This window comes from Mauremys reevesii, linkage group 1 (genome assembly GCF_016161935.1).
Source record: "Mauremys reevesii isolate NIE-2019 linkage group 1, ASM1616193v1, whole genome shotgun sequence".
NCBI lineage: Eukaryota > Metazoa > Chordata > Testudines > Geoemydidae > Mauremys > Mauremys reevesii.
Genome location: NC_052623.1, coordinates 214,759,864 through 214,786,690, shown reverse-complemented (window position 1 = coordinate 214,786,690; position 26,827 = coordinate 214,759,864). Strand labels below are relative to the sequence as shown.

General features: G+C 43.7%; 1 protein-coding gene across 6 annotated transcripts in view; it reads left to right on the top strand.

Moving 5' to 3' along the window:
• ING4 (inhibitor of growth family member 4) overlaps positions 1–22,700 on the top strand; it is a 34,342-nt gene extending 11,642 nt beyond the window's left edge. For 4 of the 6 annotated variants that reach the window (XM_039503491.1, XM_039503472.1, XM_039503451.1 and 1 more), the window contains 7 exons: positions 18,172–18,243; positions 18,437–18,603; positions 18,871–18,985; positions 19,342–19,450; positions 20,850–20,997; positions 21,475–21,536; positions 21,804–22,700. In XM_039503491.1, coding sequence (XP_039359425.1) covers positions 18,172–18,243; positions 18,437–18,603; positions 18,871–18,985; positions 19,342–19,450; positions 20,850–20,997; positions 21,475–21,536; positions 21,804–21,843 — 713 coding nt within the window. In that variant the 3' untranslated portion in view covers positions 21,844–22,700. Of the gene's footprint in view, positions 1–11,875; positions 11,916–18,171; positions 18,244–18,436; positions 18,604–18,870; positions 18,986–19,341; positions 19,451–20,849; positions 20,998–21,474; positions 21,537–21,803 lie in introns of all 6 variants that reach the window. The other 2 variants (XM_039503502.1, XM_039503483.1) reach the window with 2 other exon arrangements.
• The last annotated feature ends 4,127 nt before the right edge of the window (positions 22,701–26,827 follow it).

Below are 26,827 nucleotides of genomic sequence, written 5' to 3'. Positions count from 1 at the left end.
GTAAGTATAGAGAGAACCTGTGTGTGATTTTTATGGATAAGGCTGAAGAATATGAGACTCATGTTTCGGGAAACAGGAGACAATGTGCAAGAATACAGGAAACTGGGAACATGGGACGAAAGGAAAGATAGGAGAAAGTAAAGGTTGGTAATGTGCCTTAAGTAAGAAAAAAAACTATAGGAAAAGAAAAAGGAAGGGGATGGGGGAAGAAGAGGAGTATAATTTTTTTTATGTTGTACAATATAGAGACAAGACAGGAAAAGATAAGAAACATACTACAGGTAAGAAAAAGAGCGAATGAAGTGGAGAAGAGAAAAGGAGAAAAATGCAAGGGAGACAAAAATTTTAAAAAGCTTTTACTTTATATAATTTTTAGGGACTCAAGCGATTAAAAAAATTAATCACAATTAATTGCGTGATTAAAAAAATCATGATTAATCACACTGTTTAACAATAATAGAATACCATTTATTTGAATATTTTTTGATGTTTTCTACATTTTCAAATATATTGATTTCATTTATAACACAGAATACAAACTGTACAGTGCTCACTTTATATTTTTTATTACAAATATTTGCACTGTAAAAAACAAAAGAAATAGTATTTTTCAATTCACCCAGTACAAGTACTGTAATGCAAACTTTTTATCATGGAAGTTGAACTTACAAATGTAGTATTATGTTAAAAAAATAACTGCATTCAGAAATAAAACACTATAAAACTTTAGAGCCTACAAGTCCCCTCAGTCCTATTTCTTGTTCAGTCAATCGCCCAGACAAACAAGTTTGTTGACATTTGCAGGAGATAATGCTGCCCACTTCTTGTTCACATTGTCACCTGAAAGTGAGAACAGGTGTTCACATAGCACTGTCGTAGCCAGTGTCAAGATATTTTCATGCTCTCAAGTTTTGCATTGTTTTCTTTTTGAGTGCAGTTATGTAACAAAAAAAATCTACATTTGTAAGTTGCACGTTCACAATAAAGAGATTGCACTACGGTACATGTATGAGGTGAATTGAAAAAATACCTATTTTTGATAATTTTTACAGTGCAAATATTTTTTATATATATATATATAATATAAAGTGAGCAGTGTACACTTTTTGTGTTGTAATTGAAATCAATATACTTGAAAATGTAGAAAAACATCCAAAAATATTTAATAAATTTCAATTGGTATTTTATTGTTTAACAGTACAATTCAAACTGAGATTAATCGTGATTAATGTTTTTTCATGTTTTGTTGACAAGTTTTTTTAAAAGATGGAAGAAAATGTGCTGATTGGGAGGAATCACCTGCATGATTCATAGTTTTAGGGCCAGAAGGGGCCATTATGATCATCTAGTCAGAGTAACACAGAACATAGAATTTCACACAGTGATTCCTGCATCAAGCCCAGCAACTTCTGTTTGAGCTACAGCATATCTCTTAAAAAAGGTAGACTGTTTTTAAGTGATGGAGAATCCACCACATACCAAGGCAAATTGTTCCAGTGGTTAATTACCTTCATTGTTAAAATATTGTGGATTATTTCTAGTTTGAATTTGTCTTCCTTCAGTTTCCAGCAGTTGAATTCTGTTATGCCTTTGTCTGCTACATTAGCAAGGAGCCTTCTATTTGAAATCTTTTCTCAGAGTGTCCCTGAAATATGCCATGTTGGCATTTCATAATCATAGCTTGTTTTTCTGATTAATATTTTTGCAAGGGACAACAGGGACAGACTGACATTTACTTTCTCATCAATCATTCACCTGAGCTCTTGCTGCTGTGCTGTCATAGAGGGTCAGCTGACCCAGGTCAGTAAGTTCTAAGTTCACCATTTACATGTTGCCTGTATTTTAAAGAATGCTTATTGAGGTTACAGGAACAAATCATCCCGATCTGTAGAAAGAATAGTAAATATGGCAGGCGACCAGCTTGGCTTAACAGTGAAATCCTTGCTGATCTTAGACACAAAAAAGAAGCTTACAAGAAGTGGAAGCTTGGACAAATGACCAGGGAGGAGTATAAAAATATTGCTCAGGCATGCAGGAGTGAAATCAGAAAGGCCAAATCACACTTGGAGTTGAAGCTAGCAAGAGATGTTAAGAGTAACAAGAAGGGTTTCTTCTGGTATGTTAGCCACAAGAAGAAAGTCAAGGAAAGTGTGGGCCCCTTACTGAATGAGGGAGGCAACCTAGTGACAGAGGATATGGAAAAAGCTAATGTACTCAATGCTTTTTTTTGCCTCTGTCTTCACGAACAAGGTCAGCTCCCAGACCGCTGCACTGGGCAGCAGAGCATGGGGAGGAGGTGACCAGCCCTCTGTGGAGAAAGAAGTGGTTTGGGACTATTAAGAAAAGCTGGGTGAGCACAAATCTATGGTGCCGGATGTGCTGCATCCAAAGGTACTAAAGGAGTTGGGGGATGTGATTGCAGAGCCATTGGCCATTATCTTTGAAAACTCATGGCAATCGGTGGAGGTCCCGGATGACTGGAAAACGGCTAATGTAGTGCCCATCTTTAAAAAAGGGGAGGAGGAGGATCTGGGGAACTACAGGCCAGTCAGCCTCACCTCAGTCCCTGGAAAAATCATGGAGCAGATCCTCAAGGAATCAATTCTGAAGCACCTCAGAGGAGAGGAAAGTTATCAGGAAGAGTCAGCATGGATTTACCAAGGGCAAGTCATGCCTGACTACTCTAATTGCCTTCTGTGATGAGATAACTGGCTCTGTGGATGAGGGGAAAGCAGTGGACTTGTTATTCCTTGATTTTAGCAAAGCTTTTGATATGGTCTCCCACAGTATTCTTGCCAGCAAGTTAAGGAAGTATGGGCTGGATGAATGGACTATGAGGTGGATAGAAAGCTGGCTATATTGTTGGGATCAACAGGTAGTGATCAGTGACACCATGTGTAGCTGGCGGCTGGTATCAATTGGAGCGCCCCAAGGGTCGGTCCTGCGGTCGGTTTTGTTCAATATCTTCGTTAATGATCTGGAGGATGGCGTGAACTGCACTCTCAGCAAGTTTGCAGATGACACTAAACTGGGAGGAGTGGTAGATACGCTGGAGGGTAGGGATAGGATACAGAGGGACCTAGACAAATTAGAGGATTGGGCCAAAAGAAACCTGATGAAGTTCAACAAGGACAAGTGCAGAGTCCTGCACTTAGGACGGAAGAATCCTATGCACTGCTACAGACTAGGGACTGAATGGCTAGGCAGCAGTTCTGCAGAAAGGGACCTAGGGGTTACAGTGGACAAGAAGCTGGATATGAGTCAACAGTGTGCCCCTGTTGCCAAGAAGGCTAATGGCATTTTGGGCTGTATAAGGGGCATTGCCAGCAGATCGAGGGACATGATGGTTCCCCTCTATTCAACATTGGTGAGGCCTCATCTGGAGTACTGTGTCCAGTTTTGGGCCACACACTACAAGAAGGATGTGGAAAAATTGGAGAGAGTCCAGCGGAGGGCAACAAAAATGGTGATGAGGCTGGAACACGTGACTTATGAGAAGAAGCTGAGGGAACTGGGATTGTTTAGTCTGCAGAAGAGAAGAATGAGGGAGGATTTGATAGCTGCTTTCAGCCACCTGAAAGGGGGTTCCAAAGAGGATGGATCTAGACTGTTCTCAGTGGTAGCAGATGACAGAACAAGGAGTAATGGTCTCAAATTGCAGTGGGGGAGGTTTAGGTTGGATATTAGGAAAAACTTTTTCATTAGGCAGGTGGTGAAGCACTGGAATGGGTTACCTAGGGAGGTGATGGAATCTCCTTCCTTAAAGATTTTTACGGTCAGGCTTGACAAAGCCCTGGCTGGGATGATTTAGTTGGGTTTGGTCCTGCTTTGAGCAGGGGATTGGACTAGATGACCTCCTGAGGTCCCTTCCAACCCTGATATTCTATGATTCTATGTTTTCTGTATGATTTGTTTGAACATGACTGACCATGACCATAGTTCATCCAGATCACCACAAATACACACAAAGCCCCTGGTTAAACATCCAGAGTACATAGTTGTGTCAGCGCTCAAGTGCAATTTCAGCACTCTCAGTAAATTTCCTTACATCCTGTCTGATGCTAAGGGAATCCTGCTCCTAAAATCCTCTAGCAAATTCAGATTTACCAGGCTTTACCAGACTTGTGTTATCCACCACAATTTGTAATATTTCAGCACCATTCCAAGCGTTCCCCACTCAATATCCAATTACTAAAGGTTACCAAATTACACCAATCTCACCAATTATACCTATTAATTATGGGGCCATGTGTCTCCTTTTTAAGTTAAAATGTCATTTTGCGATCTTCAGTTGTATAATCTGGCAATTGAATTTTTAAGTGTCCCTCTAAGACTTGCCTTTTCTTACACGGTTTGCATATTTGATACCCAATACAGATGCATGGGAAAAATAACACTGTTATTCCAAGAGTCCAAAATACAATTATCCATTCAGTCCCACTCCACTCTGTTCCATGACATACAATATCATACTAGGCACACATTTGAGATTCTCTATCCTTTACAGCTTTTTCAATAACCTTGTGTTTTCAAGCAAGTGCACCTTTTACACCTATTACAAGGCCTGTCGTCTGTTCTATCTGATTTAATGTCCTGTGGTATGTTTATATTTCCCTGTCCTGATCTGTATCATTCCCTCCACTTTCTTCCAAATTTGGTGGCATCAGTCTGGGGTGAGTTATAGATGTTTTGATTACCTGGGCGTGCCATTGGTGCTGTTCATATTGGAAGTCAATTATTTTCCTACGCATACACCACATTCCTCGTTCCAGGGTCCAGGTTTTTTATTGTTACGTTACCTTTTTGTTCCTGGTGCCAACTTGATTTTACTTAATACAGTCCCCACCAACCTCTTTTCCATTGCAAATTGATAGTAAGGTTCTCTCTCCATTCTAAATTCCTATTTCCCTTTTCAGTTCATGTTCCCCATTCCCATTGGGCTCCTGTTATTCTTTTCCATCCTTCTCCAGGGATCTGCTACAATCCATTTCCTTCTGGCACTATTTCATAGTATCTCATCTCATTTCCCCAAGCACTAGGATATATAAATGGGTTATACCTCTTGCACCTTTCCATTGGCTATTCCTGAAAGGATGAGACTACATTGGTGTATTGGTGTAGTGTATGCTTTTGCATTTTCACCTTCCAGGAATCTTTTAACATGTTGTTAATGTAAGATAATATTTTAATGCCTAATTCAGTGCTCTTGGCTAATTACCTTTACTACTTTGTTCTACGATATCTTTCCATTGTTCTCCTAATATTCCCTATGCTTCCATACAAACTCCCCCCCGCCCCAGGATAAACCAGTATGAATGTTCCTTACTTGTTTAACAATTTCCAAAACAGCCTTTCTCAGTAATTTACTTAATTCTGTTACTGACTGGTCTATTTTTTCATCTGCTACCTCCCATTGTCCCCCTATGTTGGCCGCCTTAGCCAATTGTTCCAAGGTCTCTCTCGCTCTTTCCCTTAAAATATAGAGACACAAGGTATTTCCTAATCCCAAATCAGTGTTAAATGTTTCCCACGCAGCATCCCTTTAAATCATTCCCCTTCTTTTTAAATCCCAAGACCAATATGTTTTATATCCAGCAGTCCACTTGGAACAGTTTGGATAGTGACTATCTATAACCCAATCCTCAGGAGATAAAATGAAAGTAATCTAAAATCTGGACCTGTTTTGTATCCATCTGCAACCATGATCACGATCTGGGATCAGCCATTCCACTTGTTCAGGAGTAAAAGTTGTAACAGTCCAGTTTTCATTCATCTGTTGGGTTATATTAGTCCAAGTTTGACCAATTCTATGTTGTTGACCTCCAATGTAAGATGTTTCAAGGCACGTACGTGTTCATGGGGACATCTCTCTCTAGATACTTCCCATCCTTTAAATCAAGTCCCATTATGGTGTCCCTGTATCATGACCCATTCGTTCCCAAACTCCCATTCAAAAGTGTTCATTACCCATATCCTAATGAACCAGGGTGGATTTGATTTAATCATGGATTTCTACATAAAAGGGCATTCTTGTTGGTTGTTACCAACCTGAAGATCCTGCATGTTCAGACATGTTCCTTTTATCATCTTCAATGCAGCTTCCTCCTGAGAAGGAACATTTCACATGATGTTGTTTCATTCGGGCAAGCAGGCCTTGCATTTCTTTGTTGCACTGTTTGCATTTTGCACCCATGCCTGTCTTACTCACAGGTAGAGGAACTTCATTAAAATATTCCCAAACTGGCTCACTTTTATGGCCTGCTGCCATTATAGGTTTTCCCTTCTAGTGAGAGAATGGTATGGTAGATCTCAAATCAATGATGACTACACTCAGAAAGACCTCAAGACTTCTGGAACATGCTGCTCAAACAGTTTCACTTTCGTTTCTGCTGCCTGTCCCTCCCTTCTCACATTTATCTCCAGACCTCTTCTCCTTGTCCAGATCTATTCCGCCCCCAACAATCTTCTATTCATTGAACTTTTTGAAACTTTGTACTTTTAGAGAGAGGTAAGGGATTGACTCTGTGTACATAAATTTGCAGAGGGACAATAGGGTTGCGATCTGTTATTTCTCACCTCTGTTTGTTTATTTTAAAACATTTTTGCTGTTAAGAAGCATATTGTCTCTGGAGACTCAAATCCACAGTTTGAGAACCGCAAACCTAAGCATCTCTGATGTTCTCTTCTAGACTGAGCACTGAGTCCCATTGGGTAGCTAGAAAGAGTAACCTAAATAATCTCTACAGAAGCCCCTGGAACCCCATAAGATTGGGTCCCTAATCCATGAACTATTGGAACTCATTTACAAAACTTTTCTTAAACATTACATGACTATATTGTCTCATACTATAGAATTAGAATTTATAATCCCTATTCCATTACGAGATTTTTTTTGAGCTATAATGTATCTTAATTATAACTATCTTTAGATAGGTTTTTCCCTCAAAAAGCATTTTATCAAAAAAAAAATCTGATTTAAATAAAAAATCATTTATTTTTATCCACCCTGTCAGGGTACTTACAGAATTTATCAACAACCAAGCAACCGGTGTTCCTATCTGTGTCATATGTCACCACAGCAACACTTACCCTCACTCCATTTTACAAGCGCTTTAATGGTGCCTAACACATCTATTTGTATTTCAAAAAGTCGAGAGACCATATTTTGCTTGGCATCATTGCTTCTACTTCTATTTCCATGCCCTGAAATGTACAATCTAATTTGGTCAGAGTGTCTCCAAACATCTCCTTTTGGCGTGGCTACTAAGACCGCCATGGGGCTAGCTACAGATCTAACAGGGAATAGTCTGCTCCATCTTGGTTTCATCTTTCCTTTCGTCACCAATTCCCTAAGCATCACCTTGTCCCCTATTTTCCATTGATACCCCATTTGTCCCTTCTTCTCTTCTCTTCTCTTTGTCTATGCTGATTTTCTTCTGCCCAAATTTCTTCTGTTGTTTGTACCAAGTTTGCCACCCATACTTTTTTCTGCACCCATTTTGGCATTTGCCTGCTTGGTGTTAACAAAACTTCTGGGGTTCTCATAGTCTTGCCTGTCATTAACTCAAAAGGGGGTGTACTTGCTTCCTGCTTGTCCCAGAGCTCTTGTGGTCATCAAAATAGAAGGGAAAGCCATGTCCACAGAGCCTTAACTCTAGTTTGAGCTTTATTATCTGAGGTAGAGATCATTTCAACCCAGCCTGAGAAGTTATCTGTTACTACTAAGCAATATTCCTTTCTTCTGAGAGTTCTTTTTAGAGGTCCAATGTAATCCATTTGCAATCACATGGATCTGTTGTATCAGGCTGATATCTCACTGCCCTCTCTTTTCAGCTTTTGGTTTGTGCACAAATTAATCCCAAACACCTTTGACAAAAATCTTCCATCTGAATTCTCATTCCTGGCCACCACATTGCTCTTTTCACTTGCACTAATATTCTTTTTCGCCCAAAATGCCTTGTTCGTGAGCAAACCTAATTATTTCTTCCCTATTCTACTTTTAGGTACCCACTTTTCCTGTGTCCCTGTTTTGCTACTGTCATCTCTTCTTCTTTCTTTACTTCCCATTTTCCTTCCACTCCTGCTATATTCTGTTCTACCAATTCCCAGTACAAAAATACTTTGTTTTGTAGATTGTTGGCTGTCTGATTTCCCCTTTGGGTCATCTTGTATTCTATCCGACCTTACTCTGTACCCCCCTTGAGATCAGGTCACCACTTCAGTCTCACCGTTTCCTAGATTCAACTCGGCAACTTGTGCTTTTTTAGTATCCTTCCATGTTGGATGGGGTGCTATGTGCTTTAACATGCTTAATTTCTGTAGAACCTGTTCATTGTCTGTCTGATTATTTTAATAATTGTTTCCCACTGCTTCCAATATGAGATCTCTTTATCCCCGTTTTTCCCATGTGGGAGCCAGCATGGACATTCCAAATGAGATCCACCCCCTATGATAGGGATTGGAAATGCCTGGACCTCTTCGGGAGAAAGACCTACTTCTCTGCCACATTGCAGTTTAGAATTGCAAATTATCAAGCTTTAATGTGAAATATGACTGTCAATTATATAAAGCTCAACACCTTTATTGATGAACTCCCAAAGTCACACTGCGACCCGTTCCGAGCTGTTATCCATGAGGGACAAGTAGTAGCCAAAACAGCGCTCCAGTCAGCCCCTGATGCAGCCGACAAGCAGACTGGTCCATCTCCACTGCAGTCGTTATGTGGCGAGTGTTTTGGTTACACCTATTTGGCTTCTTTAAGGAAGTGCAGATGACAGTTGAAGACCTTCCCTTTGAAGGCACCAAATTGTTCTCTGAAAAGACTGATGCATCCTTCTATACCCTTAAGGATTCTAGGGCCACTCTCACTAATTAGGAATCTTTACTCCTGGACAAAAGAGAAAGTTTAGTCTGCAACCTCAACATAAACCCCCCACTTCACAATTCCCAACCCAGTGTTTTTACAAGCCTCAGAGAGAGAAGTCAAGATTTTCCAAATGTAAGACATTATGCCCACAGCCTTCCACATTGCAACTGTCTACCTCAAAACATCAGTTTTGATGTGTTGGTTGAGGCGTCGACAGACCACTTTTCTCAACCGCTGTAGCTGACCAACCCATCTCACCCATTTGGCTACCGACTTGCCTCGTTTCACAGCACCTGGGAACATATCACATCAAACTGATGGGTCCTGAAAATCATCCACTCCATTCAGTTTAACTCCCTTCCCCATACCTCTTCAGGGACCCTTCTCGTGAGAGTTTACTACGACAAGAAATAGATCACGTTCTCTTGTTAGGGGCCATAGAACCAGTATCTCAACATCTGTGAGGCAAAGGTTTTTACTATCATTATTTCCTGATACCCAAGAAGAGGGGAGACCTGTACTAGACCTCAGAGCACTCACAAGTTCGTCAAGGCTCAAAAATTCAAGATGATCACTCTAGCAATGATTATTCCAGCTTTGGAACAGGGAGACTGGTTTTCAGCCCTTGACCTTATTTTCATATTTCAATTTTGCCATTCCTCAGATTTTCCCTAGGACAGGGCCACTACCAGTACAGAGTACTCCCCTTTGGGCTATCATCAGCTCCCAGAGTACTGTCCAAAATCCTCTCTGTAGAGGCAGCTCACCTTCGTTTTCCGGGGATCATGATCTTACCCCTATCTGGATGACTGCCTTCTCAGGGCTGGCTCCTTTGATGAAACTCAGCTGGTTATCAAAACCACAGTAGACCTGTTCATGGAACTGGGTCTACAGATCAATGTCCAAAAATCAAGCTTTTCCTCTGTACAATGCCTAGAGTTTGTAGGGGCTGACCTCGATTTGTTACAGGCCAAAGAACTCCTGTCACAACACAGGTTCCACACCATGGCCATGCTCAGAGACAGTACAAACCAGCCCTCAAATATCAGCCACACACTGCCTCCACATCCTGGGGCATATGGCAGCAGGCACAGAGGTGATACCTCATGCCAGACTTCAACTGCAGTGCTGCCTGATGTGGTTCAGCTAAGTCTACAGACTGAGCAGAGACAGATTAGACTTACCTCTGTCACTACCCACCAAGGTCAAAAACTCCCTGGACTGGTGAAAAAATCCAGCAGATGTTAGCAAACTTTCCCATCATTACTACTTACCACTGACTCATCCCTCATAGGATGGGGCGCACATTTAAACCACCTAAAAACACTAGGAAAATGGTCATCCATGGAGATATCCTTCCACATCAACCTCCTCAAACTCAGTGCAGTCAGGAATGCCTGTACCCATTTCCTCCTGCTGATTAAGAGAACACAAACAAGAGTCTTAACAGACAACATAGCATGTATATATTACATAAATTGGTAGGGAGGAACAAGGTCGCCCTCCCTCTGCTCAGAAGCACTAAAGTTATGGAATTGATGCAGTTCCCACAACATCACACTATCTACCTTCCAGGAGTACAAAACTCAATAGCGGACAGTTGCAGTTACAAATTCCCACACAACCATGAATGGGAGACATCCCACGTCTACATGGGAGCTGAACCTAGTGTTGAAAGGCCTGACTAGACCTCTCTTAACCTGTGGCTACTTATTTGCTCACATATCTGTCGATGAAAATGGCCTTCCTGGTGGCTTTCAGCGCATGTGCAGGCCAAACTGACACTGCTACCAAAAAGCTCTCCGATCAGCAGTGCAGGGACACAAGCACACCTACAGTTGGGCACCCACATGGGGCCACATCTTGAAGAACCATTGTTACTGCACAAGGTGAATAACTTTCTCTTCACACATGCATATTAGAGATTGGCAGCTAAATTATCTGCAGGTTCCATCTGTGCTGAGAATGCTCAAGCCCATGATTGCAGGGGCTGAACAGGACTTTCTGTGCAATTACTCCTCCCAATGGTCCGGGGGCTACCAAGGGACTGAGAGAAGGGAGACTGTCTCTCTTGTGATCTTAACACTCCACAACCAGGGGGTCCAGCAAGCAAGAAGAGAAAGAAGGATCAGCTTGATTGGAATGCAGAGGAGTGGAGGACAAAAACAGACAGCAGGGAGAATAGACTGGCTGCAAAGGGGAGACAGTGGGGAATGAATGGTGTCGGGGGGCAGGGTGGAGAAATGGACTGCAAAAGGGTATGTGCTAAGATCAGGGACAGAAGGTGGCAAGTGATAGGAACACTGGGAAATAAAGGTCTATCATCACTAAAGGGGCCTCCTTTCTAGAACTTAGGGTAGAATCCAGGATTTTTGAGTCTCAACTGTTTGCTAGTAGGTTTCTCAGCTGTTTGCCAAGGGTGTGTATCACTCTGCTATTGTTGGTTCACACAGAGCATAATTGCCTATTGCTGCTACCAGTTACTCCATTAGCTCAAGTAGTAAAGGGTCTGTGCTGTGGATCTAAAGGTTCCAACCTTGTTGATGATGCGTTTGAGGGGTCAGTATGGTTTCTCATGATAGAAGGTTTGTTTTTTAAGTTTGCAGTGTTGAACTAAGACGTTAATTGAAAAACACCCTCTAATTGGAAATATCAGAATTAAGATTGCTCATGCAAATCTTAATTCAACCCCGTGCGTGTATGCATTATGATACAGTCTTTAATTACAGGATCATGTAATTTTTTCCACAGGATCCCTCCATCATTCATTGCACAGGGTGATCCTTTTCTGGGAATGGATCAGGGTTGTCTAGTGATTGAGATTGTTGTCTATAGCACCCCTGCCTCATTTGTTACAGAAGTTGGAAGGCAGTGGATTGCAGGAAGATGAAAGGATGGTCTTACGGTTTAGTCATTGGATTCTATTCTTGTCTCTGCTACGGAGTTCCTGTGTAATTAAATTAAGACTTTTCACAGGTGGTCACTAATTATATGTCCTTCGTTTTCTAGGTGCCCAACTTGAGATCCTGGGGTCTCATTTACACATGTGGTAAGCACTTGCAGCTGAAGTCAATGGGAGCTGTGCTTTGAACATATAAAGTGCTATAAAAATGTTAAGTATTGTGATTGATGTACCAGGCTCTGGGTGTCTCAAATTGAGCACCCAAAATGAATGGATACCATTTGTCCGTAATTTCTCTGAACCTCAGTTCCCGATCTGTAGAATGGCAATTATAATACCTCCCTACCTGACAGCAGTGTGGTGAAGATACATTGTGAAGCACTCATTAATGAGTGCTGTAGAAAAGCCCATGAGGAAATTAATAATTCTGTATTTAAAGCATAGTTTAACTAATGTGCAGTAAATAAGGCCTGGGCCACGCGTTAAATGAGGATGAAAAGAATCCATTCAGTGAGCACTGTCCGTCCTGTACACTGAATGAGGCAAGGCATTTTGTGGGACAAATAGTATGTGATCATGTAATTAAAGACTGTGGCATAACACGTATGTACAAAGAGGATAGACTGAGGTAACAGAGGCAATCTTAAGTCTGGCTTTTCCCAACTTTTGAATGCTTGACTGTGCAATGTTATCTGTCTTTTAATGTAGTCCTCCACCCCCCACCCCACCCTGTTTATATGTAATATTTGGGATAATATCATGAAAACTTTTCCTTCTATCTAGATACTTAAATGGCCCCTAGTAGCTGAGCCTCTCCTAACTATTTAAAATATAAATAATAGTAACAAATTCCCTCTCTGTTCCTTCCCAGCCTTTAGAAGAAATACTTTGCTCTGTTCTTAAGGACGTTTGCTTGTGTGTAAGTGGTTGGTTTTGTGTCTGCATGATGAAATTGAGGTTGAAGAAACAGGTTCTGAACACAGTGGGTATGTCTACACAGCAGTTAAACACCCACGGTTGCACCAGGTCAGCTGACTTGGGCTCACAGGGCTGCAAAGTTGTGGTTTAGATGGTTTGGGCTTGGGCTGGGGCCTGAGTTCTAGGACCCTGTGAGCAAGGCGGGCCCAGAGCCTGTTTTGCCCACACTAGATCTAATGTTTACACAGCACTTTTACAGCCCTGCAGCCTGAGCCCTGCATGCCGAAGTCAGCTGTAGTCATTCTTATCTCTTGCCAGAGTGAGTTGCATAGTTTGAGTCCAGTTTTTTTTTTAGAATTCTGTCTTTTGTATTCACAAGCCTTCCCCCATAGTTGGCAGCTTAATTGTCTTAGTTCTGATTATTTCTGTTGTGGGGACGCATGGTCATGGAAGGTGGGGCAGTCTGTCATGTTCCTGTGACCAATCCTGTAGGGCTTTGAATATCAGAATGGAGACCTTGATCCAGATTCTGAATTCAATGGAGATCCAGTGCAGAAAATGGAGATGTTTTCGTGGTGTCCTGTGTCGCTGTGCACAAAAGTTACTGCATTTCATACCAACTGGAGTTTTTTCAGGTCATGCGATTTCATTCCTAGATATGGATAGCAGTAATCAAGCTTGATGGTCATGAGTGCCTGGATCACTGAGTTTTATTGCATGCAGCACAGTCTTTTGTCCAGTCACAGAAGAAAGTGGGCTTTTTTTCCCCAACATGTCTCTCTAGGCACCCAATAAGAGGAGTCCAAGAGAACCTCCATGGCTATGGGTAAGAAATAGGGCTGTCAAGCGATTAAAAAAGATTAATCGCACTGTTAAACAAGATTAGAAATCCAAAAATATTTAAATAAATGGCAATTTTCTACATTTTCAAATATATTGATTTCAGTTACAACACAGAATACAAAGTGTACTGTGCTCACTTTATATTTTTGATTACAAATATTTGCACTGTAAAAACAAAAGAAATAGTATGTTTAAATTCACCTAATACAAGTGCTGTAGTGCTCTTTATAATGAAAGTTGAACTTACAAATGTAGAATTATGTACAAAAAACAACTGCATTAAAAAATAAAACAATGTAAAACTTTAGAACCTACAAGTCCACTCAGTCGTACTTCAGCCAATCACTCAGATAAACAAGTTTTGGTTACAATTTGCAGGAGATAATGCTGCCCACGTGTTGTTTACAATGTCACCTGAAAGTGAGAACAGGCATTCGCATGGCACTGTTGTAGCCAGCATCGCAAGATATTTACGTGCCAGATGAGCTAAAGATTCATATGTCCTTTCATGCTTCAACCACCATTCCAGAATATGTGTCCATGCTGATGACGGGTTCTGCTCGATAACAATCCAAAGCAGAGCGGACCAACGCATGTTCATTTTCATCATCTGAGTCAGATGCCACCAGAAGGTGGTTCTTTTTTGGTGGTTCGGGTTCTGTAGTTTCCGCATCGGAGTGTTGCTCTTTTAAGACATCTGAAAGCATTCTCCACACCTCGTCCCTCTCAAATTTCGGAAGGCACTTCAGATTCTTAAACCTTGGGTCGAATGCTGTATCTGTCCTTCAAAATCTCACATTGGTACCTTCTCTGCATTTTGTCAAATCTTCTGTGAAAGTGTTCTTAAAACAAACTTGCTGGGTCATCATCCGAGACTGCTATAACATGAAATGGATAAAACAAACCAGGAGACATACAATTCTCCCCGAAGGAGTTCAGTTGCAAATTTAATGAACACATTATTTTTTTAATGAGCATCATCAGCATGGAAGCAGGTCAGCTTCTGGAATGGTGGCCAAAGCATAAAGGGGCATATGAATGTTTAGCATATCTGGCATGTTGCTACAAAAGTATCATGCGAACACCTGTTCACGCTTTCAGGTGACATTGTAAATAAGAAGCAGTCAGCGGTATCTCGCGTAAATGTAAACAATCTTGTTTGTCTTAGCAATTGGCTGAACAAGAAGTAGGACTGATTAGACTTGAAGGCTCAAAAGTTTTACATTGTTTTGTTTTTGAGTGCTGTTACATAACAAAATCCACATTTGTAAGTTACACTTTCACAATAAAGAAATTGCACAGCAGTACTTGTATGAGGTGAATAGAAAAATACGGTTTCTTTTGTTTATCATTTTTACATTGTGAATATTTGTAATAAAAAATAATATAAAGTGAACACTGTACACTTTGTATTCTGTGTTGTAATAGAAATCAATATATTTATTTGGAAATGTAGAAAAACATCCAAAATATTTAATAAATTTCAATTGGTATTTTATTGTTTAACAGTGCGATTAATCACAATTTTTTAAATCGCAGTTAATTTTTTTAGTTAATCGCATGAGTTAACTGCGATTAATTAACAGCCCTAGTAAGAAGTAACACTGAAAAAGAATAATTAAATACTGACTTGAGTCTTGCAGCATGTCTGTTACTGTAATAACATTTGGTAGTTAAAATATATGTTGTGTTTCAGAACTTCCAGAAGCTGGAGAGAGACAAGTGAATTACGTTATAATGTAGCAGGCAGAATAGACTAAAGAGCAGGGGACTTGGAGTCAAGATTCCTGTGTTCTAGTCCCAGCTTTACCCCGAGTTGCTCTATGACCTTGGACAAGTCTCTTCCTATCTCTGCCTCCATTTTCCCATCTGTAAAATGGGGAAATTAATCCTCCTTTGTGGCACTTTAAGCACGTCAGTGCTTTGAGTTGTTGCATGAAAAGCACTATTATTTATTTAATGTAAAATAGTTTTAGGATTGGCGTGTTAGATGTCTTAGACAAGTTAGATGTATTCAAGTCAGCAGGACCTGATGAATACATCCTAGAATACTGAAGGAGCTGACTAATGGTTCAAATATCTCCTTAGTGATTATCTTTGAAAACTCACGGAAGATGGGGGAGATTCCAGAGAACTGGAAGAGGGCAAATATAGTGTCAATCTATAAAAAGGGGAATAAAGACAACCCATGGAATTACAGACCATTCATCTTCAGTACCTGGAAAGATAATGGAACAAATAATCAAGTAATCAATTTGTAAACACCTAGAAGATAATAAAGTGATAAGTAACAGTCAATATGGATTTGTCAAGAACAAATCATGTCAAACCAACCTAATAGCTTTCTTTCACAGGGTAATAAGCCTTATGAATAGGGCAGATGTGGTAGATGTAGTATATCTTCACTTTACTGGGATTGTTGTTATTGTCTTGCTAGACCTTCTCATAAACAAACTAGCAAAATACAGCCTAGATGAAGCTGTTATAAGGTGGGTGTCTAACTGGTTGAAAAATTCCCAGAGAGTAGTTATCAGCAGTTCACAGTCAAGCTGGAAGCGTATATCCAGTGGGGTCCTGCAGCGATTGGTCCTGGATCCAGTTCTGTTCAATATCTTCGTAAATGATTTAGATAATGGCAGAGAGAGTACATGTGTAAAGTGTACAGATGATACCAAGCTGGGAGGGGTTGCAAGTGCTTTGGAGGGTAGGATTAAAATTCAGAATGATGTGGACAAATGGTCTGAAGTAAATAGGATGAAATTCAATAAGAACAAATGCAAAGTACTCCACTTAGGAAGGAACAATCAACTGCACACATGCAAAATGGGAAATGACTGCCTAGGAAGGAGTACTGCAGAAAGGGATCTGGGGATTATAGTGGATCATAAGGTAAATATGAGTGAACAGTACAACACTGTTGCAAAAAAAGCAAACATAATTCTGGGGTGTATTAGCAGGAGCGTTGTAAGCAAGACATGATAAGTAATTCTTCCACTCCGCTCCATGCTGATGAGGTCTTAACTGGAATATTGTGTAGAGTTCTGGGTGCCACATTTCAGGAAAGATGTGGACAAATTGGAGAAAGTCCAGAGAAGAGCAACAAAAATGATTAAAGGTTTAGAAAACATGACTTATGAGGAAAGATTGAAAAAACTGGGTTTGTTTAGTCTAGAAAAGAGAAGACTGAGAGGGGACATAACAGTTTTCAAGTACATAAAAGGCTGTTAAATGGAGGAGAGTGAAAAATTGTTAACTTCTGAGGATAGGATAAGAAGCGATGGGCTTAAATTGCAGCAAGGGAGGTTTAGGTTGGATATTATGAAAAACTTCCCAACTGTCTGGGTAGTTAAGCATTGGAACAAATTGCCTAGGGAGATTGTGGCATCTCCATCATTGGAGGTTTCTAAGATCAGTTTAGACAAACACCTGTCAGGAATGGCCTAGTTCAGTGGTTTTCAACCTGTGGTCCAAGGACCCCTGGGGTCCGCAAATTGTCTAAGTTTTCCAAAGGGGTCGCACCTCCTTTTGCATTTTTTTTAAGGGGTCTGCAAATGAAAAAAGGTTGAAAACCACTGGTTTAGTTGTTATGTAGTCCTGCCTTGAGTGCAAGGGACTGGGCTAGATGACTTATTGAGCTTCCTTCCAATCCTACACGTCTGTGATTCTATATCATATTGTAGTAAACTGACTAGTGTGGTCTGGGTCGTCGATGCCTTGTACTGGATGGAATCAGTATTTTTCACCTATGTTCTCCTAGGTCCTGTACAGCTTACAATAAGAGAGATCTCATTTATCTTTACTGACAAGGAAGGACCTGTGCTTCTGATGCATGCATATTTGAATTATATCCAGGCCAAATATTGCTGCTGCTTCCATAATATTTCTAAGTTGGTATCTTTTCTCTCTGCTCCCTCAGCAGAACTCTTGCACAGCCCCATATCTATAATCTTGATTACTGTAACTTCTTCCTTTAAGACTGCCTGGACACATAGACCACTTACCTTCAATCCATTCAACGTGCAGCCACTGAGATTATCTTTCTGGCCTCTTGGTCTGACTATCATCCCTGAATCACCTTTGAATCCACTGGTTCTTCTTTTTCCTCCATATCATGTTCAAGCTTTTTGTCCTCTCCTTTAAGCCACTGCACAGCTTTGTCCCTCCTGAGCTTTCCTTTTTTTTTTTTTTTTTTTTGCTACCACTACCATTGTGTAGTTGTCAGATTCTTCCATAAACAACCCCATACCTTTTCTCATGCTGCATCTTATGCATGGAAGGGGCCTCCTTGCTCTGATCAGGACCACTACCCTCTCCTTCTCCTGACCCACCTTTTCCATGATACCTGCAAGAAATTAGCCAAGTAATAATGTCTACATTGACGGGAAGTTGCAGATAGTGCCAACTTAGTGGACCCCAGAAAGATTTACTAAAATAATGACTCTTGTCTGTGAGCCCACCAGACTCTAGGCTTTCCATGAGCTCAAGATTGAATCATTGGCATCTTAGAGAACAGCTGCTGGATTACATCAGAGTTGGACTGACAGGGAAATTAGAGTATGTTAAGTGCTGTATCTGGTTATTATAAATGCTTAATGGGGCAAACAGAGACCTGACCCCTCCATGTATTTACGTCTCTCTCCAGGCATTGAGAACCTGCCATTTGAATTGCAGAGAAATTTCCAACTCATGCGAGATCTAGACCAGCGAACAGAAGGTGAGTGTCAGGAATGAGGCCCAGAGTAATGTGCCGTGAGTAGGTAGAGAGCCTGCAGCTGGCCTGCTCTTCATTCCGTTGCAGGTGGTGGTGTGACAACAGGGCAGAGGAGGGAACCTGCAGCTGTCCAGATCTGCCCTTCCTAGCAGAGGGCACTGGGATATTTTTGACCATGAATCCGGTCTTGTTTCAGACCTCAAGTCAGAGATTGATAAACTGGCCACGGAGTATATCAGCAATGCACGGACTCTTTCTTCGGAGGAAAAACTGGGACTTCTCAAGCAAATTCAGGAGGCCTATGGGAAATGCAAGGAGTTCGGAGATGACAAAGTGCAACTGGCCATGCAGACCTATGAAATGGTATGAAGGAGAGAGATGGAGCAGAGTGGTGTCTAAGGGTTATGGCATGAAGAGCTGGGAGTCACGACTCACTGCATCCTGGTACTGGTACTGGATGGGGTTTTAAAGCATTTGGAAATCTTTTGCTCCAGCCACAGCATGGAACCCTGTTTCCCTTGTAGGCATCACCTACAATTCCCTCTCTGCTGAAGCCCCATCCCCTGTCCTTTCTAGGCCCTTCAGGATTCCATCGCCTAATAATGCTTTTGCTTTCTGTCATACCTGCAGGTGGATAAGCACATCCGGCGGCTAGACACGGACCTTGCCCGTTTTGAAGCTGACTTGAAGGAGAAGCAGATTGAGTCGAGTGACTACGACAGCTCCTCCAGCAAGGGCAAGAAAAGTGAGTTCCAGGGCCCTGCCACAAACTGATATGGTGGGGCCCAGGACCACAAAAGTGGTGGGGTTGGAAGGGAGCCTGGAAGGAGGATGGCAGGAGATGGCCCAGAGACTGTGAGGTTGGAGTTTGAGGAGGAGCTAGAACCCCAGCAAGTGACAAGGAGGTCACCCAGGGATGATGGTGGAGAGTTGTGTTGGGGAGTCTCAGAGGAGATGATGGGGTGGGGGGTGGTGTAGACCAGAGACTATGAAAGGGCAGGGTGTGTGTGTGTCTTAATGCTGTAAAGGGGGCTAGTGTACAGGTATCTATCTTGGTTGGTGGAAGTGTTTAATGTCCATTTATTTTCCCCATCCCACCAGAGGGCCGGGCCCAAAAGGAGAAGAAAGCTGCCCGTGCTCGTTCTAAGGGGAAAAACTCTGATGAGGAGGCACCAAAGATGGCTCAAAAGAAGCTGAAACTTGTCCGCACGTAAGTGAAAGGGAGACTTAAGGAATGAGGGTAACCCCACAAGTCAGGTCAAACCAGTGGGTCCATCAAGGTTCCCCTAATCAGGATGAAACCAATGGTCAGGTACTGCACTTTGTCAAAGAATCATAGATGATTAGGGTTGGAAGAGACCTCAGGAGGTCATCTAGTCCAACCCCCTGCTCAAAGCAGGTCCAACCCCAAATAAATCATCCCAGCCACGGCTTTGTCAAGTGGAGCCTTAAAAACCTCTAGGGATGGAGATTCCGCCATCTCCCTAGGTAACCGATTCCAGTGCTTCACCATCCTCCTAGTGAAATGGTTTTTCATAATATCCAACCTAGACCTTCTGTACTGCAACTTGAGACCATTACTCCTTGTTCTGCATCTGCCACCACTGAGAACAACCGAGCTCCATCCTCTATGGAACCCCCCTTCAGGGGGGTTGAAGGCTGTTAGTTGAAGGCTGCTATCAAATCCCCTCTCATTCTTCTTTTCTGCAGACTAAATAAGCCCAGTTCCCTCAGCCTCTCCTTGTAAGTCATGTGCCTCATCCCCCTAATCATTTTTGTTGCCCTTTGCCGGATTCTCTCCAATTTGTCCACATCCTTTGTGTAGTGGGGGCCCCAAAACTGGATGCAATACTCCAGATATGGCCTCACCAGTGCCGAATAGAGGGAAATAATTACTTCCGTTGATCTGCTGTCAACACTTCTACTAATGCAGCCCAATATGCCATTAGCCTTGGTAACAAGGGCAACTGTTGACTCATATCCAGCTTCTCGTCCACTGTAATCCCCAGGTCCTTTTCTGCAGAACTGCCTCTTAGCCAGTCGGTCCCCAGCCTGTAGCAGTGCATGGGATTCTTCCATCCTAAGTGCAGGACTCTGCACTTGTCCTCATTGAACCTCATCAGATTTCTTTTGGCCCAATCCTCCAATTTGTGTAGATCACTCTGGACCCTATCCCTACCCTCTAGCATATCTACCTCTCCCCCAAGCTTAATGTCATCCACGAACTTGCTGAGGGTGCAGTCCATCCCTCATCCAGATCATAAATGATCCCCCAGCTTCACCCAGATCAGACCAATGGGCTCGTCCATCCCACTTGTCCCTGCTGTGCCCTGGAGCAGTGAGAGCAATAGCCTGAGTATCATGGCTAGGACTCCTACTGAGAGAAATATCCTTCCCTCCAGAGGGAGATAAAGGCCTGGAGAGGTTAGGACCTTGCTGTGAGGACAGGACCTGGATAGTGGATTTCTGCAGTTGTGTTATGTGGGGAAGGGTCTCTTTCTGTGTCTGTCAAGGTGGAGTCCACAGCAGAGGAGGCCTCCCTAGATGAAGTGAGGGGTTGTCCCCACCCTGGTGATTTTACTGACCTGATTCATCCTTCTCCCCTGCAGCAGCACAGAGTATGGGATGCCCTCAGTGACATTTGGAAATGTGCACCCCTCAGATGTGCTGGATATGCCTGTGGATCCCAACGAACCCACCTACTGCCTGTGCCACCAGGTCTCCTATGGGGAGATGATTGGCTGTGATAACCCTGATGTAAGACTCATAGACTTTAAGGTCAGAAGGGACCATTATGATCAACTAGTTTGGGAAGAGACTGGGCTTAGAGAGAATGGGGGAGAGACACTCGCACTAGGAGCCTGGTTCTGTTTATGTGGGTCCTGCTATCTCAAGCAGTGACACCTGCAGGTTGAGGGTGTATCTACAGATTATGGGAGGGGAGAATTAAGGGGGATGCTCATTTTAGAGAGACCCTTAGGGGACAGATTTTTGTCCTGGAGAAGTCTGGAATCCAGGAGGAGGGAAACCTTAAAACAGAGTAGGTATTGGGTGAGTTTCTCAATCCACTTCCCCAATCCTGAATATTGATGTGGTCACTGCTGAGGATTTGCAAGGGGAGGTTATGTGATCAAATGCTGGGGGCGGGGGAGGGTGTTTGGTAGCCCCCAAAAGATTCAGCAGGGGAGGAAACTCTACTGTACGACTGACTTTGTGCTCTCCATCCCACATCAGTGCTCCATCGAGTGGTTCCATTTCGCCTGTGTGGGCCTGACGACAAAGCCAAGAGGAAAATGGTGAGTGGGTGCTGAAACAAGGACATCAGAGGTTTCAAGAAGCTATAAATCACTGGGTGTTTGGAAGTTCTGGGGCGGGGTGACTGTGGATGTTAGGGAGCGTTGGGATTGCATCTCAATGAAGATTTATTGGGGGTTGTGTGTGTTTAAGGGCTTCTGGGTGTGTGGCTGTATTTGGGGGCACTAAGGGGGGGTCCCATAGGCTTTGTGTATTGGTGGGTCCCTCCTACGCCATAACTGCTGCCTTATCTCTCCTTTTCCTACCAGGTTCTGCCCTCGCTGCTCCCAGGAGAGGAAGAAGAAATAAAATCCCTAGAGCCCCCTGGTGCAGTGGCCAGAGTCCCATCTCTTCTGCTAGGGCCTCATCAAGGCTCCCCCAGCCCCTAGGCCTTGAGGTTGAGGGGAGTCTTGCCCTATTTGTGATTAGGGTGACCTTTGAATGGGCTATGCCCTCATGACAGTTCCAGTGTGTTCTGTATCCTGTGCTACCTTCAAATTCCCCTTGGAAGTCCTTTGTGTGTGCTGTTCTAGAACAGGTCTCTGAATCCCAGAGGGAATGAGGGTAGCTAGGTAGCCCCCAGATTCCCAGGGGTAGGATGGTCCCCTGATTTCCCTGGCTCACCCTTCACCCCACTTAGAGTCCATTGCCTGCATCACTCCTTGGGGAAGCCAGGCTTAGTCGGGGAAGTGAAAGATTACCTGAATGCCCATGGGAAGGAGGTAAGTCTCCCCAAACTTTATAGGTTCCTGATTTTATTAGATCTCTCCTGGTTGTGGGGGTAAGCAGGCCACCTCTTCATCTTACAGGTTGGTTGAAAAGTTGGATCCCTTAGTCTCCTGCCCTACCTTACATTCCACTATCAGCTCTAGTATCAAGTGGTCTCTCTGTTGTATGTGGGAGAGGATGGAGTTTAGAGATAGCCCGAAGTCTCATTTATTCCCCTTCTGGGGGAATATCTCAGGAATGGGTACTGTGTCTTACAGGAAAGAGGAAGCGTTCGTGATCTCAGGTGGAAATGGCTCTGTACCACCTGTGCTTCTGCCCCAGAGTTCCCCAATCCTTTTTGCTCTCCAAGATCCTTTGTTCTGCTGGTGATGGGAAGTTTGGGAATCAAGATCCACCTTGTAAAATATGGAATTAAATAAAACCCATTGAAACAAACACCCCAGCATTTGCCAGGGTCTGTGATTGTGGGTCTTGGCTCTGACCTGTGGAGGATGATACACAAACCTTCTATAGATCCCCCTCAGTGGGTAAAAGAGGTGCTGGTGGAGGATAGGGTGGCACTGTACATTAAAGACACCATTACCTATTTTAGAGTTACCAATAACTCAGAAGATGACCTAGGTGAATCTTAGGTTCACTGTCATTTCCAAAAAATCAAAAGTTTCATTTTTGAGTCAAAATGAAAACGTTCTAATTTTTTTGCGAATTGAAAAGTTGGAAAAATTTCAAGTAGGGTCATATGAAACGTTTTTTGTTTTTTAATTCATCTTGGATGTTTTTGTTTCGATTTTGGGCATTTTAACAAAGGCTGGGGAGGACTATATTCAGAAAACAGCTGGAGGGAGGTGGTGGTTGTGGTGCCCTCCTTATAGCTTTTAGTCTAGTAGTTAGGGCACTACCTGGGATGTGGGAGTCCCAAGTTCAAGTGTGCTCTAAGGAATATTTATTTATAAAAGGTGGAATAGCTTCAACAGGAGAGCTTGAGGAAAAACCGTTTGGTGAAACTAGTCCGTCTTTACTTTTGTTAAAATTTCAAAAATCGAAACTAAAAGTCATATGAAAACAAAATGCTTTGTTTCAACATCTCCAAAAGATTTTTTTTTTTGGTTCGGTCATAACAACTGAGCAAACTCAATGCAAATCATTTTGGGTCAAACAAAATTGTTCTTTTTGGTGAGTAAAATATTTGCCATTATTTTTTCTCAGCTGTACTGATCATATGGATTAACACGCATATTAACAAAGCCCAGGAGGGATACTGATGAATGGTGGGTGTTTCCCACATACTCTAGGGCACCCCATCTTTATCCTTCTGTGCACTCAAGGCATAACTCGGTTAATTTAGGCACCCCCACCCTTTCCCAGTTATAGGGCTCCGGTGAAAGGCACCCACCCTGACCCAGTTCCCAGGGATCAGGGCATAATGTTCTGCAGGTTTGTAAAGGCTTTACCAGTGAAAGAGCCTTAAACAGTAATATCTTTAACCTCTGTTTGTTTATTAACAGTTACCAAAAACACACACACACTAAGCATGCAATACTCACCACTCCCAATAAGTCAGACAAACTTTTCCTGGTGACCAGTCAGGATCAAGTCATCCGGGGGTCCAGCTTCTGCATGATATGCTCTCCAGGGTTTTGAGGTCTGGCAGCTCTGATCTTGGGTTGTGTTCTGGAGTTAGGTTCCAAAGAATTTCCTTTTGGACCCCCAGTTACATAATTAAACTAAGTCCTGCTTAGCTGTACCTTAACCAATCATTTTAAAGTAAAGTACTATGAAACAGTATATTTCACCAATTCTAGCCCCTTATGAAACAATTCTTTAACCCAAAGGTGGGCAAACCCTTCTGCCTGGCTCCTGCCCCGGGAGGCTCACCCCCAGCCCCTCCCCTGCTGTTTCCCCTCCCCCGCAGCCTCAGCTCGCCCTGCCCCACTGGTGCAATGCTCTGGGTGCTCTCAGCCACAGCCTGACTCCATGCTCTGTGCTGTGCGGTGGCGTGGCTGGCTCCTGCGGTGCGGCTGCCTGTCCTGCTGCTCTGGGTGGGTGCAACTGTAGTGCCACCAGCCACCGGTGCTCCAGGCAGCACAGTAAGGGGGCAGGGAGCAGGGGGGGTTGGATAGAGGGCAGAGAAGTTTGGGTTGGTGGTGGGGATGTGGATAGGGGTTGGGGCAGTCAGAGGATGGGGAACAGGGAAGTTGAATGGGTGCAGGGGTTCCTGGGGGGCAGTCAGGAAGGAAGGGGAAGTTGGATGGGGTGGCGGGGGGCAGTCAGGGGCAGGGGTTCCAGGAGTCATCAGGGGACAAAGAAGGGGTGGTTGGATGGGGCAGGGGTCCTGGGGGCGGGGTGGATGGGGCAGCGGCGGATCTGGGTGCTGTTAGGGAACAGGAGGGGTTGGATGGGGCAGGAATCCCGGGGGGCCTAAGGGAACTGGGACCGGGGGAGGTGGATGGCACAGGAGTCCCGGGGAAGGCCGACAGGGGGCGAGAAGCGGGGGGGGATCGGATAGGGGGCTGGGCTGGGTCACACCTGGCTGTTTTGGGAGGCACAGCCTCCCCCAACCGGCCCTCCATACAATTTCGGAAACTGGATGCGGCCCTCAGACCAAAAAGTTTGCCTGCCCTTGCTTTAATCAGTCACACTCCACCACCTTAGTTGATTTAAATCTTGCAAAATTAATTATGCAACAGATAGAAACAATTAAAGAATCAGACAGAGCCCCTACAGATAAACAACAGAGAAGTAGGGACCATAAAGGCAAAACAATAAAGTATAGATTTCACAATCACAGCTGTTCAGTGATTCCTGAGCGGACAGAATGCTATCAACGTTTTCTTTAAACATCTTAAGATTTGTTCTTCGAGTGCTTGCTCATGTTGATTCGATGCTAGGCCTGTGTGCGCCCACGTGCACAGCTCCCAGACACTTAATGGTATCCATAGGGCTGCCTCTGGTGGCCTCTGGAGTGCCATGCTCATGTGCCAGTATATTAGTCTCCACCAGCCCTGTGCCCTTTCAGTTCCTTCATATCACCCGTGACAGATGCTGGAATGCCTCTTTCACTCTTGTTCAGCTAGTGTGATAGTGGTCTCTTCGAACTGTTTGTGTATATTATAGTTTTCAGATAGTTAGTATTGTTAGCAGTTAAGGTAGAGTTAGTTACAGTCAGAGTCCCTGTTGGGACGTTGCTACAGGAACAAGGCATGCCCCGATCACCAGGTTTCAAGCCATGCTCCACTTGTAATAAGCCGATGCGGGTTAGCGACCCCCACACAAGCTGCTTGAAGTGTTTGGGGGAAGCACATATAAAGGACAAATTTGTAAAAACCTTAAGCCAAAGACCCAAAAGGACAGAGACATCCGCTTAAAGGCACTATTAATGGAGCTGGTTCTTAGACAAGACGTGATTCATCACTGGCGAGGCTTCAGTCTCCTTGGCACCGACCTGCATCTTATAGACAGCGGTCACTATAGCCTCTGCACAGGTCATCAGTGCAAAGGTCACCTGCACCCCAGTCTCCAGCCCGTCGGCTCTCACCACCGTCCTGCTATTGGTCTCCGCCTACATCACCATCATCCTGGCACCATTCTCCAGCCTTGATGGCAGAGGGAGGCTCTGACAGCACCTCCATGGTAAGCTAGGGAGGAGTCTTCCCCAGAATTCAAAGGGGGCACTGTTCACTGGGGGCACTAGACGTGGCAGGGCCTGCGATGGGTGCCTGGCCGCAGGGCCAGTGGCCGATCCGGTGGCCTTAGTGGAATCCCTGAGGCCTCCCCATAATGCCAGGGCCATACTCAAAATGTTCCTCAGTGGGGCCCTCCAAGAAGCAGTCTGTGGTACCATTGGCCCCAGGACGGGACCTGGAATCAGATTCTGACTCCGGCACTGGACAAGAGACGATGGTTGCGGGGGAAGATTCTTCTTGGGTAGCGTGTGGCCCAGCCCCTCCCCAGTTTACCTTCCTCTTCCCCTTCCCCTGATGAGGTGGTCATGGGCCCATCTCACCCTCTACCTCCCGATGACTTTAGGGGTGGCCTCAAATCTGGGCCTACAGGCTGAGGATCTTGCAGAACAAGCAGACAGCCTTTTTGACATCTTGGCACTGCAGCACCTGCCAAGGTGGCACTACCTGTGCACAAAGGGGTGCTTAAGGTAGTAAAGGCCCTGTGGCAAACCCTGTCCTCTTTGCTGCCCATATCAAAGAGGGCTTTAAAGAAGTATTATATGCTCACCAAAGGATCTGAATACCTATACTCCCACCCACCCCTGGGTTCATTCATAGTATCAGTGGCGAACAAAAGGACAGGAAGGGACAGGCAAGAGCCATGCCTAAAAATAAGGATGCAAAAATGTTGGACCTTTAGAAGGAAAATTTATTCGATTGCGCGCCTGAGGATATCTAACCAGTAGGTGCTGCTGGGTAGATATAATTACAACTTGCGGGACTCGCTGGCAAAATTTAAACATTCCCTGCTGCAAGACCTGGGCCAAGAGTTTGGATCTGTTCTGGAGGAAGGCAGGTCAGTAGCCAGGGCCTCACTCCATATGGCTTTGGACGCGGCGGAC